This window comes from Alternaria ventricosa (genome assembly GCF_023758065.1).
Source record: "Alternaria ventricosa strain BMP 2768 chromosome Unknown scaffold_36, whole genome shotgun sequence".
NCBI classification, from domain to species: Eukaryota; Fungi; Ascomycota; class Dothideomycetes; order Pleosporales; family Pleosporaceae; genus Alternaria; species Alternaria ventricosa.
This window is the reverse complement of record NW_026055716.1, coordinates 89,800-113,149: the sequence shown is the minus strand read 5'-3', so window position 1 is coordinate 113,149 and position 23,350 is coordinate 89,800. Positions and strand designations below refer to the sequence as shown.

At 53.2% G+C, this 23,350-nt stretch overlaps 9 protein-coding genes across 9 annotated transcripts; 5 read left to right on the top strand and 4 right to left on the bottom strand.

The window, feature by feature from the left end:
• Nucleotides 1-1,598: 1,598 nt before the first annotated feature.
• On the bottom strand, nt 1,599-3,591 carry J4E93_010819 (uncharacterized protein; the record flags this gene model as incomplete). Its single annotated transcript, XM_049348695.1, has 4 exons — nt 1,599-2,306; nt 2,363-3,151; nt 3,211-3,498; nt 3,568-3,591. 4 exons carry the CDS (start codon nt 3,589-3,591, stop codon nt 1,599-1,601), a joined length of 1,809 nt encoding a protein of 602 aa, XP_049194149.1.
• Nucleotides 3,592-4,950: 1,359 nt separating this feature from the next.
• On the top strand, nt 4,951-6,387 carry J4E93_010818 (uncharacterized protein; the record flags this gene model as incomplete). The annotated part of the gene is made up of 4 exons (XM_049348694.1): nt 4,951-5,048; nt 5,103-5,322; nt 5,381-5,587; nt 5,641-6,387. 4 exons carry the CDS (start codon nt 4,951-4,953, stop codon nt 6,385-6,387), a joined length of 1,272 nt encoding a protein of 423 aa, XP_049194148.1.
• A 4,101-nt stretch (nt 6,388-10,488) lies between these two features.
• On the top strand, nt 10,489-10,851 carry J4E93_010817 (uncharacterized protein; the record flags this gene model as incomplete). Its single annotated transcript, XM_049348693.1, has 1 exon — nt 10,489-10,851. The coding sequence occupies one exon, from the start codon at nt 10,489-10,491 to the stop codon at nt 10,849-10,851; it is 363 nt and encodes a 120-aa protein (XP_049194147.1).
• Nucleotides 10,852-12,144: 1,293 nt separating this feature from the next.
• Nucleotides 12,145-13,634, top strand: J4E93_010816 (uncharacterized protein; the record flags this gene model as incomplete). The annotated part of the gene is made up of 4 exons (XM_049348692.1): nt 12,145-12,234; nt 12,283-12,350; nt 12,404-12,764; nt 12,813-13,634. The coding sequence occupies 4 exons, from the start codon at nt 12,145-12,147 to the stop codon at nt 13,632-13,634; spliced, it is 1,341 nt and encodes a 446-aa protein (XP_049194146.1).
• A 32-nt stretch (nt 13,635-13,666) lies between these two features.
• Nucleotides 13,667-14,293, bottom strand: J4E93_010815 (uncharacterized protein; the record flags this gene model as incomplete). Its single annotated transcript, XM_049348691.1, has 1 exon — nt 13,667-14,293. One exon carries the CDS (start codon nt 14,291-14,293, stop codon nt 13,667-13,669), a length of 627 nt encoding a protein of 208 aa, XP_049194145.1.
• A 586-nt stretch (nt 14,294-14,879) lies between these two features.
• J4E93_010814 (uncharacterized protein) lies at nt 14,880-17,266 on the top strand (the record flags this gene model as incomplete). Its single annotated transcript, XM_049348690.1, has 3 exons — nt 14,880-15,199; nt 15,248-16,115; nt 16,169-17,266. 3 exons carry the CDS (start codon nt 14,880-14,882, stop codon nt 17,264-17,266), a joined length of 2,286 nt encoding a protein of 761 aa, XP_049194144.1.
• Nucleotides 17,267-17,381: 115 nt separating this feature from the next.
• Nucleotides 17,382-18,985, bottom strand: J4E93_010813 (uncharacterized protein; the record flags this gene model as incomplete). Its single annotated transcript, XM_049348689.1, has 2 exons — nt 17,382-18,937; nt 18,982-18,985. The coding sequence occupies 2 exons, from the start codon at nt 18,983-18,985 to the stop codon at nt 17,382-17,384; spliced, it is 1,560 nt and encodes a 519-aa protein (XP_049194143.1).
• A 1,681-nt stretch (nt 18,986-20,666) lies between these two features.
• J4E93_010812 (uncharacterized protein) lies at nt 20,667-21,129 on the bottom strand (the record flags this gene model as incomplete). The annotated part of the gene is made up of 2 exons (XM_049348688.1): nt 20,667-20,720; nt 20,770-21,129. 2 exons carry the CDS (start codon nt 21,127-21,129, stop codon nt 20,667-20,669), a joined length of 414 nt encoding a protein of 137 aa, XP_049194142.1.
• A 1,299-nt stretch (nt 21,130-22,428) lies between these two features.
• On the top strand, nt 22,429-23,233 carry J4E93_010811 (uncharacterized protein; the record flags this gene model as incomplete). Its single annotated transcript, XM_049348687.1, has 2 exons — nt 22,429-22,778; nt 22,840-23,233. 2 exons carry the CDS (start codon nt 22,429-22,431, stop codon nt 23,231-23,233), a joined length of 744 nt encoding a protein of 247 aa, XP_049194141.1.
• Nucleotides 23,234-23,350: the final 117 nt, after the last annotated feature.

Below are 23,350 nucleotides of genomic sequence, written 5' to 3'. Positions count from 1 at the left end.
AAGACGTGCGGGCATCTAGACAAGACGAGAACGCTCTGGACGAAACAGGAACCCAGAACGCACATTTAGATGATATATGTCGAGCCGATTACTGTGCCTTCGTGGCAGGATTAGATAAGATTCTCTAGGATGTAGTGCAGAACGCTTAGCTTGTTACATGTCATTTTGTCCTGATACGGAACTGCACACCATTAAAAAAGTCCGACATAGTTCGAAACAAGAACTGTCCCCTTCGACTTCACAGTCTTTGCGTAGTTTAAACGCATGTAGCAGTGACTGCCCTCCACCGTCTACGTATGTACTGTTTGTTCTTGATTGTCTGCGCTTGCCGGACAAGAACTACCTTCCTAGTGGCTTGATGAAACCAGAAGGGCTAATTAACCCCAGTCGTAGAAAAATTGTCAAACTAGACGCAGCACAGAGCTACGCATCGTATAGAACAAGAAGAGATGTACAATGTGGGTATCCTATGAAAGAGGGAGGAAGCTATGTATATATACTATTGGGGCGACGCTATTGAGTGAATCAAATGAAAGGGTCTTAACCAACACATTGCGAACACAGTGACGCGTAGAGAGCTGAGTCCATGTGCTCTACAGCGAAACTAATGCCTACGGAAACAACGAAGCAAGCTCTGATAACCCTACATAAGTCTGTCTAGGCGTTTTGAATCTTTGTATGTTTCAAAATCTTCGCGGTAGTGCGCCTTAATAAGCTTGTGTCCTTTCGGTAGATACAGCTCTATCCCGCTCGCCGCACTAGTTGTTGTTAGTACGACGTAACAAAGCTCTCTAACATGCAACTATAAAGCTTCCTTTAATAATGGCAATGCTAGATGGCATTGTAAGCGTCTTGGGTAAATGCTCATCATACCTCTTAAAGATGATAATAGAGTACTGTCGAAAAGCACGACTTAATAGGAGAACCTGTGAAGAGACTTTACATAACCTTGAAAAAAAAGAACAACTGTAGTATGTGTGGAGTAGAAAACAAGCACACTTCGAAGAGTCACGGCGCCGGAATAGCATGGAGTAGTAGGAGCTAGGGCGATGCAATGTCTTTGATGATATACACCTGCTAACATGTGCGAAGACGTAGTTATAGCTGCGGTATCTATCTGACGTCATTGCATGTATGAAGATCAGAAGTCTCCGCCAAGGTCAAACGCCCAGAAGTCAGGAAATGACCAGCCGCTCATATCTGACTGTATGTCCTGTAGTGGATCGAATGGTCCATACGTTTCTTTCGTACTATTACTTGTGTTGGCTTCTACGCAAACCCCATCTGGTGACGTGGTAGGCGCACTCTCAGCGGTCATTGACGTCGAGACGATCTCTTCCCTAGTACTCATGGTACTGCGAAGGGAAGACGCCAAGCGACTCAGGGGATCTTGTTGTAGAGCTAGTACTCTGAAAGCCAACGAGGTAAACCAGTCGAGCGTTTTGTGACATCTTGAAAGTACGTCATCGTGGATGTTGTTGATGTAGGCTATGGATGTAGCAGGTGATGGAGGAGGTAGCATGCCTACTGCAGCAGACATGCTGTGCATACGAGAACCAAAATCAGCGAATTCTTGCTGTGAATTGTTGACACATAACTTACAGCCAGCATTCCATGTATCCTGTACCAAGCCGGAAGACCTTGATCTCAAATATCTGTCTCGTTCGCTCTAGGATGTCCATCGAAGATATACATAGTGTTCTTGCAAGGAACGACTCCTGCGGTAGTGCCGTGAGATACAGGTCTAGACATGTATCGGAGGCTGCCAAGCGCTGTGGCCTACTCAGGTCTGCAAAATGAGTGTGATGGTCTGCACTGTGATTCGTAGAATCAGTTGCAGGGGTACGGGACGATTTAACTTTTCGAAGAGTGCAGTTGTGGTAGACAATCTGCGAAAGTGTCAGACCAGCTCTGATGACGTCGTTGCGGAAGTTGTTCAGCGCTAGAACGCCTCTTGATAGCAGGCGATCGTGCGTGGTGACCAAAGAGCTGCACGTTTCTACACAAGTTGTGAACGAGTATAAGTAGCGATTGTCTGTGCAGGCTAGTCTGGCGTAGGCCTTGTGCACCAATAAGAGATACTGTCGCAACTGCAACTGGAGGAGTGCGGAAGGTACGAGTGCGCGATCATCGTTCCAGACGGGTAGTGCGGCCAATGCAGAGCGGATCCGTGCATCGTAGTGCAGCACGTCGTCGTAATCGAGAGCACTGGAAGGGGTGTTTAACACTTGCGTCAAATGGATACGGAGTGGAAGTGACTTTGTAGTTGCGATGAGGTACGAAGCTGATGTGAAGTTCTCGTCGGACTGCACGGTGTCAGTCTCACAGGGAACGCTTTCTTCCGAGGTTCGTTTCTACATACCGCCGGCATGTGCTGCATATCTGGCGAAAAGGATTCATCGCCAAGATTATCAGGGATAGGCGAGTCCCAGTATAGTCCGGAGAGCGAAGATTGAATGCCACTCTCAACGGACGACTGGAGCTCCAGCTCCATGACGGTAATCCACAGACGCTTCCTCATTTGCTCATCGAAAGCTGTCATCGTACCATGTCCGAGCAGAGAGGGATCACGGTGTAGACCAGATGCAAGGGAGAGTCGCAGTAGGTCACCCGATGCGACCCAGTCTTGCTTCAGGCGCACGCAATTGACACGCTTCGCGAGTAACGACAGGCACTGTAGCTGGAACAAAGCTAAAGTAACCCGCTTGCGCGGCTGATCAGCGATCCAGCTGTCGCATAAATTAATAAGCTCGTGAGCCGCTTGCCTGTCGGCAGTCGTGTCACCAACAAACACATCATCTTTCGGGTTAAGGCACTTCGTGGCTGCGACGAGCAAGACGAGCAAGACGGCGAAGCTCACCGGTCCCTTTCCGTCCCGATATGATTCCCAGTAACCTCGATAATCCTCCCAGAACGACGGCCCGTGCAGGATTCTATAACTTGTTTCCCACGTTTGGAAGTAGAGAGCCGCCTGCGTATCAACTATGCTCTTCTCCGGAAGGATAGCGAGTATTTCAGAGTCGATGTCAGAGCATCTAGTGGCCTGCCTCTTCGCAGACTTCTTCCTCTGATCGCGAAAGGCTTTGAAGTCGGTTTTGACACGCATGATGGAGTGATCGACGGTCAAAGCCTCTCGCGTAAAAGCTTGTAGCTCGTGATACTTAGTGGTGGTCAGTTTCTATCACGTTGACGTCAGGCTTGGGACTGTACCGTGGAGATCATGCTCATGATACTCGTTGCGCCGTTGAACTGGGATCTGAAACCCTTTCCTCTGAACATGATTTCCTCTGTGATCTTGGGTTCATGGGGCACAAACTCCCCATATTGCGGGGGATTACCACCGCCATTTCGATTGATGAGTTTCTGTTCCAGAATGGCAATTCGTCTCTCTTGTGTTTTGAGTTTTCGTTGTAATGCATTCGATGCGTCCGAGGAGGGCTCGCTCTCGACTGGCAGCTCTGTAAGCGCAAGAGACGCAGCGCCCCTGTCACGGTGGGACTCTTGAAGTAGCCGGGGGTCATATGTACACTCGTGACCTCTGTCGTTTTTCTGACATCGGCCACATACTGGAAAGACGCGATCACACTTCATCTTGCGGTTGCGACAAGCGTAGCACGACAACACTTTGCGCTTCTTGCTCGTGCGTCGCTGCGACAAGCCATCGTGACCTTCTGGGGATTCCTCGCGAGACCTGTCGCTAATCCACTCGGCGCCGGGAGCGGACATGGCATATGACGGATGGCAACTAGGGACTGCGATGCGCGTTGACAATGGCGAAACAGCTGGAGGTCGGACAAGGCGGAGATCAGGTGGAGATGAGGCAATGGGTTGGAGCGCACAGACTCGGATATAAGACGGAGATGCAACAGACCCAGTTAACCATTGCGTCCCCAGGTACGCTCAGGCCGCCATACCTCCAGCTAGGTAGTATTCACCCATCCTGTCGATAGTGTAGCGTCACCAGTGCTGACGATTAATAAATGGAATCGCCGGCATTTCGACGCACTCATCGGGTCCTCTTTGTGCCAATGCGGGGAATGCTGGTCATGTCTCATTTCCAGTCTCGTGGTATCAACAGTATCGTCAATCTACCCCTCTTCGGTACTTGTTTTTCATATAATTGATAATCAGCTTGGCTTGCCTTCATATCTTCTTCGGCAGTTGAACTCTCCGCTGTGCAGTGACAGCGAGACCCATCGAAGACCTAAGACGCATTCTAATCGTAGTTTAACAGGGTATTACGGGACCGGGTCTGAGGCGCCGAGGCGCATGCATCTGTGCAGGAGCTGCTCTTGACTTGGGATTGAAATACCCAGTTGATAGTGCTCAGCGCCCAGCTCATGGCAGTGAGCTTCAAGATGCTTGGTATGCTTAGCCGGGCAGACAGCCGAACAAAAGGGTTGTTGCATCACATCGCCTGTCCGAGTGACCTTCTGGCTGCGATGACGATGTCTAATGATTCCTACATTGCGTGGAGATTGCCCTGTAGACCTACGGGTGTCCGCGTCGCACTAAGCAGTCAATTCATCTCATAAGCTGTCCGCGTCTGTGGTCTGACATGTTCTAGCCTCCAGTGAGATGAATCTCGACATGGCATGTAGGGGCCGCGCATTATCGGTATGCAAGAAAAGGCTTTGAACGCCAATTGCAGCAGTTGGGGCGTGGTTTAGCATTTATTGACACATTGATTGAAAGATGGAACATAGAGTACATACGCCCAAGGGTAATTAGAAGGCTCCGCGAAAAGGGACATAAGAGACGCCTGCCGATGCACTTGCCATGATCTTGATTCAACCCTTTGTCAGTCTTTGCCCACGATATTACTGAAACCCCAAAGCCTGTACTGCTCACCATCTGGGCATGTATCACTACTTCGTCATTGCCGCGTGGTTTTACCACGTCGTTCACGCACAGCTTGTTGGTACTCAGCAAACCGAAACCCATCCAGGAATGACATGGCAGTCTTGCACCGCCAAGGGTAGCTGCACAACCAAGAACGGTAAAATTGTCATCGACGCCAATTGGCGATGGCTTCATGTCAAAGGAGGGTAATGGCATAGGCACAATCTGTTGGGTTGACTCAGCTGCTAACACAAGACTAGCTATGACAACTGTTACACAGGTAACGAGTGGAACGCAACTGCCTGCCCAGACAATAAGGCATGTGCGGCCAACTGTGCCGTTGACGGCGCAGACTACAGTGGCACATACGGCATCACCGCGGGCAGTAACTCCCTGAAGTTGAAATTCATCACGAAGGGTTCCTACTCCACAAACATCGGTTCTCGGACGTATCTCATGAAGGATGATACGACTTATGAGGTAAGTAACGTTCTCGTAGGTACAGACAGTGTCTCAACTGATCCGTGGATTTGAACAGATGTTTAAGTTTACCGGCAACCAAGAGTTCACGTTCGATGTGGACGTGTCGAACCTGCCATGCGGGTTCAATGGCGCTTTGTACTTTGTTTCAATGGATGCAGATGGCGGATTGAAGGAATTCTCGACGAACAAGGCTGGCGCCAAATACGGCACAGGGTACTGCGACGCCCAGTGCCCACGGGATTTGAAGTTCATCAACGGCGAGGTAAGTCACGCTCGGTTCCAAGAATTGGTTTTCAGCTACTCAGAATGCTGCAGGGAAATGTCGAAGGTTGGCAGCCATCCTCCAACGATGCGAATGCAGGGGTTGGGGGCCATGGTTCGTGCTGCGCAGAGATGGACATCTGGGAAGCGAACGCTGTCAGCACAGCCGTCACCCCACACTCGTGCTCCACAATCGAGCAGTCTCGTTGTGACGGCGACGGTTGCGGAGGTACCTATTCGGCCGACCGTTATGCCGGGGTTTGCGATCCTGACGGCTGTGACTTCAACAGCTACCGCATGGGTGTCAAAGACTTCTATGGCAAGGGCAAGACGGTAGACACTTCAAAGAAGTTCACCGTGGTCACACAATTTGTCGGTACCGGGGACGCTATGGAGATCAAGCGTTTCTATGTCCAGAACGGCAAGACTATTGCGCAGCCTGCATCTACTATTCCTGGCGTAGACGGGAACTCCATCACAACAAAGTTTTGCGACGAACAGAAAGCTGCGTTCCACGATACATACACGTTCAAAGACAAGGGCGGTATGGCGAACATGGCAAAGGCTCTCGCAAACGGCATGGTCCTCGTCATGAGCCTGTGGGATGACCATTACAGCAACATGCTTTGGCTTGACTCTACGTATCCCACAGACAAGAATCCAGACACGGATCTAGGTACCGGCAGGGGAGAATGCGAGACGACGAGCGGTGTGCCGGCAGACATTGAGAGCCAACATGCTGATGCCACTGTTGTCTACAGCAACATCAAGTTCGGGCCACTGAACTCGACCTTCGGTTGAGGGAGTGTAGTGGAGGGAGGGAGCTGCAGCGGAAAAGATGACCTCCAGTTCCCGAGGTCGGGAGAACGGGGGACATGAGAGCGTGGTCTAATACACATGGTTTGTCGCGTACTGAAGCGATAGTTGTTCGCTTGGCAGAAGAATCCAAGGCGCGTCTGCATGCAGCTTGCAATGTAGAGCAAATTCTTCTGTGCACCCCGGCCCCCTTTGATATTTTGTTGAGGGATGACAAATCACGCGACAAGGCCCAAGCGTCATGAGCGCGTCAACTGGTGTCAAAGACGCGCGCTTCTCGTTCTAACTCAGCTGGGCATGGGCGACTTCGTCCAAATGTGAGCGCGCTTTGTCCGACCGTTGAACAATAACACCTACGTTGGTTGCGTCGCGCAGCCGTGCGTAGGTATTCTTCTTGCGTGTTGGCGTTGCCAAAAAACGTAACATGGACCACAGCGTGCGTGGCACCTGCAACCTACAATCTTAACGACACCAAGCATGGCTCAGCAAACCTTCCCAACGTCGCCATACTCGGTATCCATGATTTACGTGGGATCAATGGCCCCGGAGGCGCAACTGAAATATCGCCAACGACACACAACGCCGAACCTTGCCTTAGACATGAACATCTCCAAGACACCGAGGCTGTGCCGCGAAAGACACTCGCTACGCTCAATGTTTGTCTCTAGGTGCGTATTCAGGCTGTATGCAACACTACGCTCGATGTAGTTGCTCAGATAGGGTCATAAGGGGGATTACGCGAAGAGCTGATCCACCGCTGCAACTGTTTCTCTGCCCTTCCTCGCCCTAAAACCCTTCTCATACCACCGGGTACTTTATCTTCTTCCAAATCAGCCAGGGGCGCTCATGTATCGATCAGAGTAGTTCTGAGGAGGGAAGAGAGCCTCTTTCAGATCCTCGACATCCACTCCTTTGTTGCCAAGGTTGCCTGCCGCGAGTGCAGCATCTACGATCAGGTCCCAGTCATCGTGATCTTCTGTGGATGGTTACTAACAGTCTTGACGTATGAGCACAAGAGCCAAGTTTGGAACACGTACCAAATATCACCACCAAGCAGTCCTGCTTGTTCCTATGGCTACAAACCGTCTTCCCACCAGGGATGACACGCATGTGTTGTCGGCAATAGTAGAAGTGGTTGGCACGAAAGCAGGGTATATGGAAAGAGTCTTGAGAGCATTTGACATCGTTGGTCCGCCCTTCTGGAAAAACGAATCCACTGATATGCATTAGCCACTATCACTCATTCATGAGCGCTCGCTCAGAGAGCATCTCACCAAGATCTCAAGGTGCCCTCACGTTTGTGGCGGCGGTGCTCGGACATGATATTCTCCATGACCATAGGAAGATAAGCTGCGTTGTCTTTACTACCAATGACTGGCTGCTGAGGGCGGACTGGGTTCAGTTGGGGAGCAGCGTTTTGTGCGCGTGGTGTAGCATTCGCATCCACCGATTGAACAGAAGATGGGCGACTAGAATAGCTGTTGTGTCTAGAAGAAGCCTCCCCTGATGATAAGAAGCGGGTACGATCATACCTGTCGTTACTCGTGGCGCCACCGGTATGTGCTCGTGGAGGTGTTGTGATGCGACCAGTACCGATAAGAGACTCCGAGAGAGGGAGAGGATTATCTAGGTTGGCAGTCGAACTCGAGTAACCACTGTGACTACTGCCAGGCGGTCCAGGAAAGCGGTTCGTAGCAATTTGGAGCTGATGTAGGAGTTGTCGATGGCGGTTCTCAGCTTGTTGCAGACGCTGGCTTAGCCCGACAATGTGGCCATCGTGTTCTTCGCGGATGCTCTGGATTTCGTCGCCGAGTGCCTGGAGCTGTGCTTGTATTTGGCGAGGGTGCGGTAGCCGCGAGTCCATCTCGTAGGCAGGACGCGCGAGTTGAGCGAGAGAGTGGCTAAAGACGGCTGTAAAGGCTCTACGAGCTGAGTCGACGGTTCAAGGAGCGGGATATATGAGAGCTTTACTTCAGAGGCCACATCCAGAGGTGGGAAATGTCTTGGCCAGGGAAAGTATACGTCATCTATGAGCGGTACGGCTGCTAAAACGAGACAGGCCCGGATTCAATTTCATTACAGTCAAGCATTGATACTATCAGATTAGGGTCGTACGTGATTGGAGTACTGGGAGATCTATACTCGAATGCGAAATTGTTTCCTATTTCCTAGCTACTTATGCTGGTGTAGTTGATCTTGTCTTCGTCGCTGCTTTGGGGGTACCCAGATGGGATTCGCCGCGTTATCATATCGCTTTTCCTATTTGACAACACCGGCAGAGACATTATCCAAATAGCATAGTGACAAAGCGTGCTTTTGGTAGCTACATGAATCTTGCATTGTCTATCTAGTACAGAATGTGGTGGTGTACATGACTACCTGGGTATGATATAAGACGCAATAAAGGCGGAGGAGCCATCAGGAAACTATGGGGCACCTATCGTATACCATACTCGGCTAGAAAGCTAGTAGAGTCGCCCTCCCAGGGCTCACTGCCAGACTCTTGTGTTTCCTCGTTGTGCGCGTCTTCTCTTACGTTCATTGTCACAGTCTCTCTACCGCTCTTCACTGAGCCTGAGTCATGCTCAAAGTACTGTTGAGATGAAACCCGCCGCGGCCTATTCTGGAGGTAGCGTAGTGAGCGTTTGCAACGATTCCAAATGCTTGCTTGGTCTTCAAGGCGGCCGTAAGTGACATACTGGCTAGCGTTAGAGAAACGAATGTTCTAGACCCTATCAAAACACTCAGGACATACCTCAATATTCCCGTCCCGAATTCTGCGAACAACAACAGCGCTTTCCTTCGCTGCTTCTTCGGCCCTGAAAGTCTCTAGTACCGACAGATGGCGCTTTTGCCATGGTGCCCGCCATTTGATATGACGCCAGTGCATGGTCTAGGAAGCAGTATAGACATCAAGTTGCGATCGAATCTGAGTTCTCTCTTCTAAAGGCGAAGGGAAGCTTTCGCATTCGGTGGCTGAATACCAAATTTCACACTGGGACTATGTTAGTTGGCTTCTACAGACTATACTGGATATAGCAGCACGGGTGTCGAGTCCTCTTCGCTAGTGCTAGTGACTACCTAGGTAAACAACACGGACCACAATCTGAATATCATTAACAAATTGTAGTGACAACGAAATCCATCGATATTTTCTCGTGCAACTAGATCGATCATGTCGCCTCTCCCAAAGCAGAACACATATTGAAGGTTCAATGAATGGCGCTACACCTTCACTGGAGCTTTGTGTTTGTCACCACAAACAGTCACAGGCTTGGCTGCTTCCTCTTAGCGAGTTGAGAGCGTGTTTCTAGTGTGTTCGCTTCCCCTTTCGCTTCTGCTCCAGCTCTTTACCATCAAATTGAAGTCGAAACACGCGTTGCAATCACTCTCCGCCATCAGCAACTAGGAAAGCATGTCGGTCCCCCCTCGCATAAATTCTACTTCCCCATCAGCGTCCTCACCGACAATTCCGCGACTGGTGGAGAACCGCAACTATACGCGTTTTGCAGACGTCGGCTTTGGCAACCGGCTGGCCGACGCGCGCAACCTCGTACACACGCGGAGGCCCTCCCTTTCTCTTCGTCCAGAACATACAACCGCTGTAGGTTCGGTTGCATCTGAAGTCGCCAACTCGATTCGGCGGGCTGCCTTGATCCCGCCCGGTGCGCCAAAGCATGGATGGGAGAAGGGATCATACCGGTCACCCTTCGACTATCACATCCCTGGCCATACCGTAGGTGGCAGAGACACGCCTCCTGGTAGATCAAATTCGCATGCCTCTTTTGCGGGGCTGTCTTCGCCTTCGCCTCTTCACAGCATAACGCCACTCTACACTTCGACGCCTCTTGCGACGCCTGCATACGAGATGAAGCCCAGACCTGAATCCGATTCACTGTGCCGTACGGTTACACCTGGTCCTGATGTAAGCTTCAAAGTCCTTTTCTTGCTTGAGTTGCGCGACTGACTGCTTCCAAGGCAAGGGAACGTCTTGTTCTCATTGCCCCCCTCCGCATGATTCGCAGAGCAGGGGTCCATTTTTGTGAGGATGACCGGGAAAAACTGTATTGTTTCATCGACGGTTACATGGCCGACTCGTTACACACTGTTGTCGAACGCGATGGCATCCTTCCCAATATCGTTTACAAGGTCAGCATTCCCATGACAGACGCCGCTTGGGTCAGCTACAACCAAGTTCTCGCTACATTCGGGTTCGCCAATGGTGTGAATGACATGCTCATTGCGGGCTCCGACAATTTCGACAAGTACACATACATGATCGATGATGTGAGCGCAGAACACGAGCAAGGCTGGAAGGTACTAGCGAGTTCAAGTGAGAGGAACCTCGACATGGCAAGACTTTCGCAAGAGCTGGTGCAGATCTGGAAGAATACGTGGATCGAGAATGGATCTGGCTATGTCGGAGTGGCCAAGGATATTGTGCAATAACGTAACCAAAGGTTGTGACAAAAGTAGCAGGATGGATCTACCGGGAAACGCTAGCTCGGAAGCTCCCTGGCGCCTGTGGAATGTTGCTTGCTGCTCAACGATTTGATACAAAGTCTTTACGGTATTCTTACACGGGTTTGCTCGAATGTGAAACTGAGGCGTCTGATTTGAAAACACACAATCTCCTATTTAGACGATGTGCCGTTATCTTACATGAGAGCGCAACGTGCTGGACATTCTGGAATGCATTGTACTGAGACAGTCCAAATGTATGGAATATGTCGAAGTCGTTGGCCCTTCGCAATTATCCGATCATCAAAGGTACTTGCGAATGGCTCAAATCAGGGACGTGAACGATGGTCGTCTGTTGACGTTCAATCTCTGATGTCTTGTAGAGTATCCAGGTCCCTAGGTTCCCTGAAGATGCATGATCAGTAAACTTAACACAACGCTACATCATTGCTGAGGTTGCTGGGCCGTATCTGATATATGTGGAATCGCGCCCAGAAGGCTGTGGTCGTGGCGCTGGCAAGCTTTCGCAAAAGGAAGCAGCGGGTCAAACTGCGGGCGAGAAGCATGAGCAAGCCCGAAGACGCTGTCGTGGGTGCGCTGCGTACGCTGCCTGCGCAGGTGCAACGTTGGTACGAGTGCAGCAAACATCTTGTCCAATCCAGAACTAGCAACGTGCCTTTTTCGACCGGTGCAAACTACCTCGGTACTGTTGCCAGTCATTCCAAGTTATACGTTGAGCATACACTCGTTAGCCCATATGTCCCATCGCTTCCAAGGTTCGGTCGCAGTATTGTGCCGACTGGATGCGGCATGCTTTCCCCTTCCAGTAGTATCTGCGCTTCGGAGGGCGGCCTATTCCATTGCTACCGAGGCCAGTGTGTATCCATGTTGAAAGAGCCACGGACATCGGGTGATTGCCAATCCAGGCGATGCATACCTAGGCAGCGTCGTGTGCAGAGTTTACAGTATAGTACGTGCAGTACACGGGTAACGTTCGATCAAGCATAGCTTCCGGGACTAAAGCTTCCCCATAACTCGTCTATTACCCTTGTCCCGGTAGTCATACGCCACCAGAATTATTGAAACAGTCATGTCTGCTCGTGACACTATGTAGCGCAGTGCCCCTTTTCCGTCAATGAGCGACGAGCCTTTCGCGGTCGACCCAGTTGGCAGATTGTCAGGAACTTGCGGGAGGATCTGCTGATGCGCCTATAAATTCCAGGCACTCTGCATAGACAATTGCTCTGGCTGGCATCTGAGACTTGATCTTACAATACCGCCATGCGACTTCTCAGACTCGTAGGCTTTGGCCTGTCCGGCTTGATCGTAAATGCGACGCTCCAGATTGTACCTGGCGCGACTTGGACAGCAGTGCGTTTCGTCGTACCCATGAGCAAATGGCAACTGACATTACACCAGACCAACACAGGCCAGCACATTCAGGCTCACGGCGCCGGCATCATCAAAGATGGCGAAAAGTGGTATTGGTAAATAGCTCTACGCGCAAGGGCAGCCTCTACCGGTGCTGATGCGCCCGCAGGATTGGCGAAGATAAAACAAACGGAACCGCTTTCACAAACATCAACTGCTATTCGTCTACGAACCTTGTCGAATGGTCTTATGAAGGCGCTCTAATCTCGCGGACTGCATCTGGCGACACAGGGCCCGATCGTGTTATTGAGAGACCAAAAGTTATGCACAACAAGCGAACGGGTAAGTATGTCCTGTGGGCTCACATTGACAGCGCCGACTATGGTGAGGCGAAGATTGGGGTCGCAATAGGCGACAGCGTTTGCGGAAAGTATTCGTATCTACGCAGCGAGCGACCACTGGGCTTCGAGAGTAGAGATTCTGGCGTGTTTGTCGATGACGACGGCAAGGGCTATCTACTGACCGAAGACGTATGACTGCCTCGTAGCACAGTAGGAACCTGTTTCTGACGAAGCCAGCGCCGCAACGGCCTACGCATCAACGCACTGTCTGATGATTATCTCAGCGTTTCCAGCAATGTCTACGTCTGGAAAGAAAGATACGAGTCTCCGGCCATGATCAAACACGAAGGCGTTTACTTCATGTTCGCCTCGCAGCTTACGGGGTGGAGCCCGAATGACAACTACTACAGCACGTCGACGTCTCTCTCGGGTCCATGGTCGTCGTGGCAAAAGTTCGCCGACTCTGGGTCCAACACGTACGCTTCTCAAACAAGCTTTGTACTGTCTGTGGGGGATGGGTACGTGTACATGGGGGACCGATGGCACAGTGAAAATCTGATGAGAAGCACATACGTATGGTTACCGGTTGAGATATCTGGAACGACGGCTAGCATGAAGAACGCTGTCAACTGGATCCTGAACCCCGGTACTGGAGCCAGCAGGGCCGGGCCCAAAGAGAACATGTACGAAGGCGAGACGGCAGAGCTTGCTAACGGAGCTACATCTCAAGCATGCTCCTCGTGCTCGGGCTCGAAGGCAATTGGGTACATTGGCGGCGTGCCCTCGGGGTCCGCCACGTTTTCCAAGGTGGAATCTTCAGCAACGACGCGCACGACTGTAAGGATCAAGCATCTCAACGGCGACAAGCAGCAAAGGTATGCAGCCATCAGCGTGAATGGGAAATCGCAGAGGGCGGCGTTCTTGCCAGACGGGGGAGGAGGCCCGGCAAGTTCAGTGGTGCATGTCAACGTGGAGCAGGGCGTCAACGAAGTCAAGGTTGGCGGGGTGGATGAGGGCTGGGGGCCGGACATTGACAGGGTGTTTGTTCCCGTGGAGTGAGGATGGGCTGATAGACTAGCAATGTATGGTGTTCAGTCCATCGACTTGCTCATGATGGCGTATTCGGCGGGGATGACCCTGTTTCTCGTGATCCTGTCGTCGGGGCTGCACTCGTCCCTGGTGTAGCCCAGGCTGTGGTACATGCTCTTTGCGCGCGTGTTTGCGGTGAAGACGGTCAGCATCGTCTTGGGGATGTGACATGCGCGCGCCACACTCTCGACGAACTGGACGAGGCGGGACCCGAGGCCCTGTCCTCGCAGGCGCTCGTGGAGATGGATCTCGTAGATGTAGAGGACGGGGCGGTCGTGGTGCGGGGGGTCGTCGTGGGTGAACATGAAGGAGGTGAAGCCGAGGATGGCGTCCGGGCCGCCCTGGGCCGGGCGCAGCAGCAGATACATCATGTCGGCGTCGAGCATCTCGTCGCGCTTCCTGCGCGGGTCCCAGCCCATGGCCGAAGCCGCGTAGTCGTGGCCCGACGTGGCGTGGACGAGGCCGAGGCAGGCGTCGAGCTCGCCCGGGCGGAGGTCGAGAGCGGAGGGGACCCAGTGGAACGCGACGGGGCAGGGTCGCTGGGGCGCCTCGTAGGCACTGAGGGCGGCGTCCTGGCGCAGCAGCGTCTGCACCGTCTGCATGCGCGCGAGGGCCTGGGGCGAGTGCATGGTGGTGAGGTGAGGTGACGATTCCGCCGCCCGCCGCCCGCCAACCGCCCACCGCCCACCGCCCACCGCCAACCTTGGGCACTGGGACGCGCCCTCGACACATCGCACCGCCATGCTGCGCGCCTACGCGACCGTCGCCTCCAAGCCGCCCTCCCGCCTGCGCGCACGAGGAAAAGCTCCCGTGGGGCTGGACCACGTACCTGTCCCACGACGCATCCGGCCCGGCGCCACGCCCGCTGACGGTCCTGCAGTTCATCCAGCGCCAGCGCGCCCTGGCCCTGTGGCGAGACATTGTCCGCAGCACCGCCAGCATCCCCGACGCAGGCGCACGACGAGACATGCGCCGCTTTGCACGCTCCGAGTTCGACCAACACCGCTCCGTCACTGACCTGGGCCACATTCGATATCTGATTTCAGTCCGCCGCCCCAGAACCCCCGCAGCGTGCCCTGGCCCTTTGCTGACGCCTACCCAGCATGGAAAGACACAGTTCCAGACCATCAAAGGCACCCTCATCAACGCTGGCCTACTCTCCGAATAGCCTCTGTTCAGACACTGCTGCCCCGAATTCCCAACCCCGTCCTGGCCATGGATGCCCCGGTCGAGCAACAGTCCGTCTGCGTCGTCGGCGCTGGGCCCGCGGGTCTGGCGGCTGCACACATCTGCAGACAGCACGGCTTCGCAGTCACCGTCTACGAGGCCGCAGACCGTGTAGGCGGCATGTGGAGACATGACCGCGGGGAATTTGGCGACAAGTGCAGTCCGGAGATGCGCACCAACCTGAGCAGATACACTGTTGCCTTTTCTGATCTGGCTTGGACATCGGTACATGTAGATATCTCGAACCCTGCTGCCGATCCACTAGCTGTTCCGCCTGTCTTTCCCAAAGCGTGGCAGGTAGAATCCGTGTACAGCATGCTGTGAGACAGTTACTGACTTCGTACATGCATCTTTAGGCACGTGGGCCGCTATCTTGCGGCGTATTCAGAAACCCTTGGCTTAACTGACGACATACTCCTCGAGCACCGAGTTGTCAGCGCATCACTGCAAGAAGATCATACTTGGAGAGTGGTCAGTGCCGACGGCACCCGTCAGCTAACATGCCGTACCTTTGATCGACTCGTCGTCGCCAGCGGCTTCTTTAACAAGCCAGCCCACACCTTCAATCCCGTTCCCTCCCACCCTCTCTCAAACATCCAACACTCCTCACGATTTCGGACTCTCTCTGCCCTGACGGAAACCCCCGGCAAGATAGTCGTGATTGGAGGCGGCATCAGCGGCTCAGAGGCTGCTTCTCAGGCTGCTTCTCAGATCTCCAACGCAAAGCACTCGCCTGGTGGAATAACACCCTCCCACGCCGACAGCAGGGTTTTCCACGTCATCAATCGTCCCTTCTACTGCCTGCCCCGCTACCTTCCACAAGACCCTCAGACCCACGACGGGCATTTCCAGCCAGCACCCAGATTCCTTCCCCTTGATCTGATTCTCTACAACCTGTCCCGTCGCGGCCATGGTGACATCTCTGCAGCTATCAGCACCGTTCCACCAGAAAAAGCAAAGAAAGGCCACGACTTCTTACGATCAAGTATAGGCTGCCATCACGCCGACGTCGGCTTCTCAGAGCTCGCGTACACGGCGACCCAGACACAACACCCTGGCTACACCGGTATAACCGACACGTATATGGAGTTTGTCAGAAGTGGCATTATTGTGCCAGTCCGGGGATGGGTTGAACACGTCGAGCAGGCAGCCAACGGCGATTGCCTAGAGATTAGTCTTGGCCAATATGAGCCCTGGTTCCATGGGCCAGGCGCAAAAGCTATGGTACTCCGCTTACTCGAGAGCCTAGGCGCATCGAAAAGGCTGACACTTTACAGGGCGAGAGCAGACTGAGTGATGTGGTCGGTATCATTGAAGCCACAGGCTACAAAGCCGACCTCGATTGGCTCGACGCCCGTGTCCAATCCCTTCTCGCTGACGGCAGCGACAACCCGAATCCGCGCATACCATATCTCCTGTCACGTGGTTCCGTCTTTTCGCAGCAAATACCTACAATTGGGTTCGTGGGTTTCTACGAAGGCCCTTACTGGGGCGTGATGGAAATGCAGGCTCGACTTCTGGCGCAACGCTGGGCCAAACGAGAGCCTGAGCAGTCGGCGACTCTCTCATCCGCCTTGTACACGTATGATGATACGAGGCATATGCAAAATGCCATGGGTCAGAGGTCCTTGCAAGTGCCGCAGTTCTGGATGGCCGACTACGTTGGACTAATGGAAGAGTTCGCACGAGAAACGGGCGTCTCACGTGACGACACCCTATTCGGTAGCCAATCGGGTCCCGCATTCCCATCGCGCTATCGACACAGAGATAGCAGTCTGCAAGCCAAGGCAGTAGTCAGCGAAGTTGCCGGAATACTCGAGGCATCCCAGGAGCATGCTCGGTTTGTTGCAGCGGCCGTGTTCGCAGGCATGCAAGGTGTCTGGAAGATGACGCGCAAGATTGATTCACGCACCCAGACACCCGGTGGCACATTCGTGGGTACAGCTCACTTCCATCCGCGTCAATCTACCGATGCAGCGACCTACGCCTCCGAATACTTGTATATCGAACAAGGGACATTCACCATGGACGCTGGGCTGTCATTCCCTGCGACCCGTCGTTACGTCTATCGGTACAACGAAACAAGCGATGAGATCACCGCATGGTTTGTTGAAGACGACGAAAAAAGCGTCGGAAAGCTATTCAATACCTGGCGCTTCCACGCGCCTGATGACCAGGCTGGCGGCTGGATGGCTACGGGCTGCCATTGGTGCGATCCCGACACGTATCAAAATGACTGCGAATTCAAGTTTCGTGGTGCAAAGATCGATCGGTTCATGATCAGATACAAGGTGGACGGACCAAAGAAAGATTATCTGCATGAGAGCTGGTATCAGAGACCAAAGGTAGATGGCGGAGCAAACGCATGCGGATGAGGGCGTTGTAAAGACAGCGCAACGTTTGCAAAGGGCTATTCCATTGCGAATATATTGGGTGGGGTATCATATATAAATCGTCATATCGTACAGTTACACCTGGTCTTCAGGCCGGTCATGTGTTTAGTTGCTCAACACCTCCATCAGCGAGCGTACTGGGATGGGTAGGTGGCCCATCTCTCCCTATGCTCTCAAGGTCGGCCAGCAGCATCCTGAGATGATTCTCTCGGTTCTGGTTACTGCCCCAGGTGACCGCTTGCGAGTAGTACAGTATGTCCCACGCCTCGTCACCAATGTTTTGTAGGAACGTGGGCAACGATCGCGCTTTCTGGTACGAGCGCCAGAGTATTCGGCGGATGTCATCGTTTGCGCCGATATAGGCAAGCTCAATGGCTTTATTGAACGATTTCAGGGCGGGCGCAATGTTGAACGGTGGGGGGAGGTCGACGCGTAGGCGTTGGAGAGCGGCAACGTGCTCTGGGTCTTGGAGGGCAGCAGCCATACGCTCGCTGAGCGGCGCAGTGCGGCTGTCCGCGAGTTGGTAGGGGTCAGGCGCAGTTTCGTGGGCGATAGAAGTCAGATCGCCTTGCTGTTGCTTGTTCTCGGAAATGAGCTTTTGTATGTACATTAGCTTCTCCATCAGCTTCGGGTCTTTCATGATCTCGTCAACCTTGGCCTGGAGCTCAGCGGGAACATCTTCTTCGTCCTCCACAAGCTCTCCGGGCTGCGATGCTTTGGACTGGGCGAGCTTCTTCAGCTCTTCGGCCAATTCTTGGGGGTCCATTTCACGCTCGAACACACCCTCTTCATCTTGACCCGATGTGGAGTCTTCGCTGATCGCTGCGTCGAGTTCGGCTTCGAGCCCGGTGTCGCCACCCAACGACTTCATGACATCCCGCATCTGGTGCAGGAGCTTGTCCACGTCCTGCATGTCTTCGGGTGTCGCCATAGTCAGGTCCTCGTCTGGAGTCTCTGCTTGAGCAATGGCGTCTTCGGTCTCTCTCTGATAAGTCTGCCACTCGCGCTCCAATTCGGAGTCGGGGCGTTTACGCATAGCGGCGACCTTGTTCTGCATAGCTTCGTTGCCCTCAAGCTTGTGCATTGCCTTGTTCAGCATAGCCTGGAACACGGGATTGTCTATGTTTTCCACCTCAGGCATGTGGTCGATGCACGCTTGCAGGTCGGCCTTTGCGTCTCCGATGTCCGGGTCCTCGAGGACGTCTTGTAGTATTTCAAGTGTCGCCATCCGTAAGCTGGCGTTGAACTGCTTGCTCTCTGCCTCTGCCTTGGCAGCGCCCTGTTGTTTCAGTTGCTGGAGCTCCTCCCTCGACTTGATGCCTTTTTTGATGAGCTGGAGCTCATCCGTCAGTTCGGCGAAGTTTGGATTTGTCAGGAGGCTGTCGATGAGCCGCCGGTTCAAAGTTGCGTCGTCATGGTCGGGGTTCTTCCGAGACTCTTCTATCATCAGGTACATGTCTCTGTCCTTCTTGCGGTCTTCGGGCGTGGCTATGCGCTCAATCAGGCGCTGCGGCGTGCCTTTGTCCAAGTCCTGCTCGTACCAGTTGATGACGGGCAGATCGTCGCGTTCGAGTTCGGCATCGGACAGCGGACGCATTGCCTGGTCCATTTTCGCGTCATCCTCGAAGATGGAGCGTGAGCCTCTGAGCCGGCCTAGGAGCGAGGGCTTGGATTTCGTCGTTGCATCGTGCTCCGACCCATCGGGATAGCTGGCTTTGGTGCGTTTTCCGCGTCGGAGCAGCACTGGTGGGGGGCGAGCAAAAGGACATGGTGTAGCGCGAGCTCCCAGGAAAGCGCTTGAGCGTGTACACGTGCGCGAGAGCATCGTGGCGAGCTTGGTTGAGGAGCGAGAGTGCCAAGTCGCTGTCTCAAACTTGTGACGTTGTCTTGGCACCTCCGAGAACTCCGCAATTGCTTGTCGACGCGCCGTCACCACTCTGCAATATGAGCTTGTGTCCGCCTGAACTTCGAGAGACGGCCAGAAAAGCCCTGGATAGGCGACCGAAAACGGGGTACTTGGCGCAAAGGTGTAATAGTCACGGAGGAGATAGTAAGCGGTATGCCGTATGTCCTGTATGCACAGGCAGCTTCCGTCCACATCACGCCTTAATAAGAGAGCTACCCAGGCGCGCTGCGATCATCAAGGTGGACTGTCCTAATGCGGTAAGGCGGCAGCTGCCCGCAGTCCCCATCATTGCGAAAGCTGTATTAATCCCTTGTCCCTGTCCTGCCACCAGAAACGTCTCTCTCCGGCACATGATGAAGACGATGAGGACCAAATGGTTGCGCCACAAACAGCTCCGCGTCAGTGGGTTAGCGTCACACGTACATAACATACACCCGACGTGTCATTACTGAGTCAATCTAGACAGCTAATCCAATGCAGTCACAAAAGACACACGGTGCATTTCTCGAGTTACCAGGCGAGATACGAAATATGATCTACGCCATGGCCATCTACCCAGAGCTTTCTTCGCTCGTGATCGCAAATTGCACTAAGCCGGAGCATCTCGCCGCATCTGTGCTGCATCTTTCTGCTTTCCGCGTCTGTCGCCAGATACGGGCCGAATGTCTCTCCTACATTTGCGCCAATTTCTCCCTCAAGTTCCTTGGCCTGCAGACTGCGGATCTCTTCTTTTGGTGTGCGGGATCAGCCATCTCCGAGATCAAGGCTTTTGTTCTTGTGCAGCCCTGCATTGCTCCGAAAAGCAAACAAAGCGGAGATAGGAGTGAGCGCTTCCTGGCTGCGCTAGATAAGATGAACCAGTTGACCGAAGTTGTTTTGGAGGAAACCGCGAAGGTTCTGGCGTTGGAAAAGAGTGAAGAGCAGAACGAGTTCACAAGAAGGGTCGAGGCTTTGAGCAAAAGAGGCGTGAAAGTCCAAGTCAGCGTGGGGAACAGATATATCATGTAGAAGGAGTGGATTTGGGACGTCTCTTTCGTGGAGAGGCTGCTAGAGAGAATAGTGCGGGCGCACACGTCTTGGAGGTGCCGTGTCCTTACCCGCCATTTCCAACAGCCTTCGGCTTCTCTTGCACACGAGGTCGCATCTATAGCACCTCATATCGCGTGTATGCTGGGCTCACGAAGCATCACTGTACTGGTATCTGTCCCCTCCAAGCCATATTTCGACAAGTCCCACGTGACCACTGTAGCATTGAGAGCATAGAGTTAGCGTGTGCCATACACGCAGAAGTAGTAGCACATGTATGCTTTCAGGCTCAAGACTTACCTTCTTTAGCTTGAAATCCCATTCTCCCGTACAAAGGCTTGCCCATCGGGGACGACTCCAAGAAGGCAGGTAGTCTCGCGCGGTCCGCTTGCTTGGTACCCCACTCAAGTAACATAGATCCTGCACCTCGGCGGTGGTGATCTGGGTGCGTTACGAGGATATGTAAAACTGCTGTCCGTCAGCAACACCTTCCGACGTAGCGCGCTGGATACTAGCAGTAAAAGGGCTTCGTTCCCATGTACTCCCTTCTTACTCGACTCAGGAATACCATGAAGTCTAGCAAGCCCTGTCTTCCCTTGGCTTCATCATCTGGCACTGGATACATCTTGCTGGCTTCTTCCTCACTGCGCTCCCGCTCGTTGATGCGCCATTTGGCGCCTGCGATCATCTTGCCATGGGCGTCGGTATCGATGACTTTGAGATATACAACGTCAGGCTCGTCGCGCCAAGACTTGACGTGCTTTTCGATAGACTTTTGGATGTACTCGTCGGTGATGGGGTTAGGCGTGAGCAGGGAAGTGATACCACCGCCGTTGGCAAAGGCGGCGATCTGTATGGCGACGAAGGTTTCAAAGTCGGCTGCCGAGGTTATGCGGTGGACCTGAAGAGGCATGTTGCCTGTGTGTTACCAACACTTGGACTCGAGGCTGCGTCGTAGACAATTATACGAATGGACCACCACAGACCGGGATATTGCAGTCGCTAGCACCTTCCTCTTAGGGCGAAGGCGGGGTGGTCTACGGCCAACGCGCAACACCAAAGAGGCACTGCCGCCCTTTATTTCGCCTTGCTACCAGCGTTCAGCCTTTTTCAACACGTCCAAAATGGAGACATGTTGCACGAGCCTGATCAGCGCAGACTCACAGCAGTGGCCAAGGATGTTGGGCCATGATCTGTCGGCCCACAGCTACTTCGACATCGCCCTTCCCCGAGTCCTTGGCCGCCTGGCTGACTGCAAGACTCCACCAAGCTTTTGCGGACCGCGGCATCTTCGCGACGATATATGCGCACCATGTTGTTTCCATCGCCGGCATGTTGTGCTACCGTAGGCTTGGAACGTTGCTTGGCCTGGACTCTGGAACGCACGACGATTCGAGGTGTGGAGGCATGGAACGGGTTTCTGAAACAGCCACAGCATGTGACGCGATGCGACAACTCCCAAAGTCATGAGACATGGTTTTGGCCGAACACCAGGTTGCCGATGACGTTGTGAGATGTCGAGAACTCTGATTCAGCTCAGACATACTTATGTGGGATGCGATTGGCCCTTCACATTGTCCAAGCGCAAAGTCGGGAGCCTTGAGCGCAATCCAGAGGGCAGTTGACGACAAGTCACGCGAACGGCAGAGCACCAGACTCAGGGACAGGAGACACCGCCACAAATCTCATGGCAGCTTCACCATATGAAGCTCGTCGCCTCGATCGTTCCTGCTGCCCATGCACATCGCTCGTCCACCTCGGCAACAGCTGTCGCAGACCTGGCCAGGTGCGTGGGGACAACGGCTACTGGCATGTAGCTCTAGCCCCAACCCCGTTCCCGACGAGCTTGAACCGACATGGAAGGGCTCATAGAATATGTCGCACGACACTCTTGACTGCCAGTATGCGTGCTACATGCGGTCTGGCATGACGTTTGATGTGTCTTTGGAAAACAAGTGAAAACATGACAGGTGAGTATACTACATGTTCAAACTCATAAAAAGCGGTGGTTAAATGAACAGCGTTAACCATGGCATCTTGCTACATGATACTATAAAGGGGCTTGTCGCATGCTTCTTGTGGTGAACAGCAGTCCATACATTCCATATCTTCTCTTCCAATGCCCGTACTTGTTTTATCCATATTCGCATAATACTTTGTAATACCCTAATATCCTTTCCTTGACGGAACAAAGCGAGACGACTCTATCATTATGAAATTCCTTATTTTTTTCCTACCGTCAGTCACACTTGCCGCCCTCGCCTCAATCTCACAAAATGATGTGAAGAGCGGCGGCGGCTGCAAGCCCATGACTGTCCTCTTTGCCCGCGGAACGACTGAGTTGGGCAATATGGGTTCAATTGCTGGACCACCTTTTGCCATCGCTCTTGGCGCGATGATGGGAGGTGCTGGTAACGTCGCTGTTCAGGGCATCCAGTACCCAGCAGATGTGCCTGGTTTTCTTGTTGGTGGAGACAAAGGAGGCAGCCAGCTCATGGCACAGATGGTCGGACAGGTTCGGGCCCAATGCCCGGACACTACACTAGTAATGGCAGGCTACTCGTAAGTAACACACTGCCCTCAATATCTTTCACATGATTCGCAAGTCTAACAAGAGATCTAGACAAGGTGGTCAGCTTGTCCACAATGCTGCTGATATGCTTAGTGCCGAGGACTCGGCATTTGTGTCTAGCGCAGTCATATTCGGTGACCCAAACAACGGCAAACCGGTCGGCAAAGTCGCAGCAGCAAACACTAAAATCATCTGCGCACCTGGCGACCTCATCTGTGCAGGCCAGCCTATCATCTTGGCACCTCACCTGTCGTATGGTGCTAACGCGGCTCAGGCCGCGCGATTTGTTATGAGCAACATGGCAGCTGGTGGTGCGGCGGCTGGAGCGGCAGCAGGAGCAGGAGCAGGAGCAGGAGCAGGAGCTGCTGCTGCTGCTGCTGCTGCCAAGGGGGCTACTAAGGGGGCTGCCACTCGCGCGGTGCAAGCAAAGTACTTCATCTCTTAGACCCCAGTGTCGGTGTGTAGACTCCTCTTCACGTGATGCGCTATATATCTATATCTCCTCTATTGTAGTAGCTGCAGGCCAGCCTACATTACGTTGTCTACATAATTATAAGTAAAT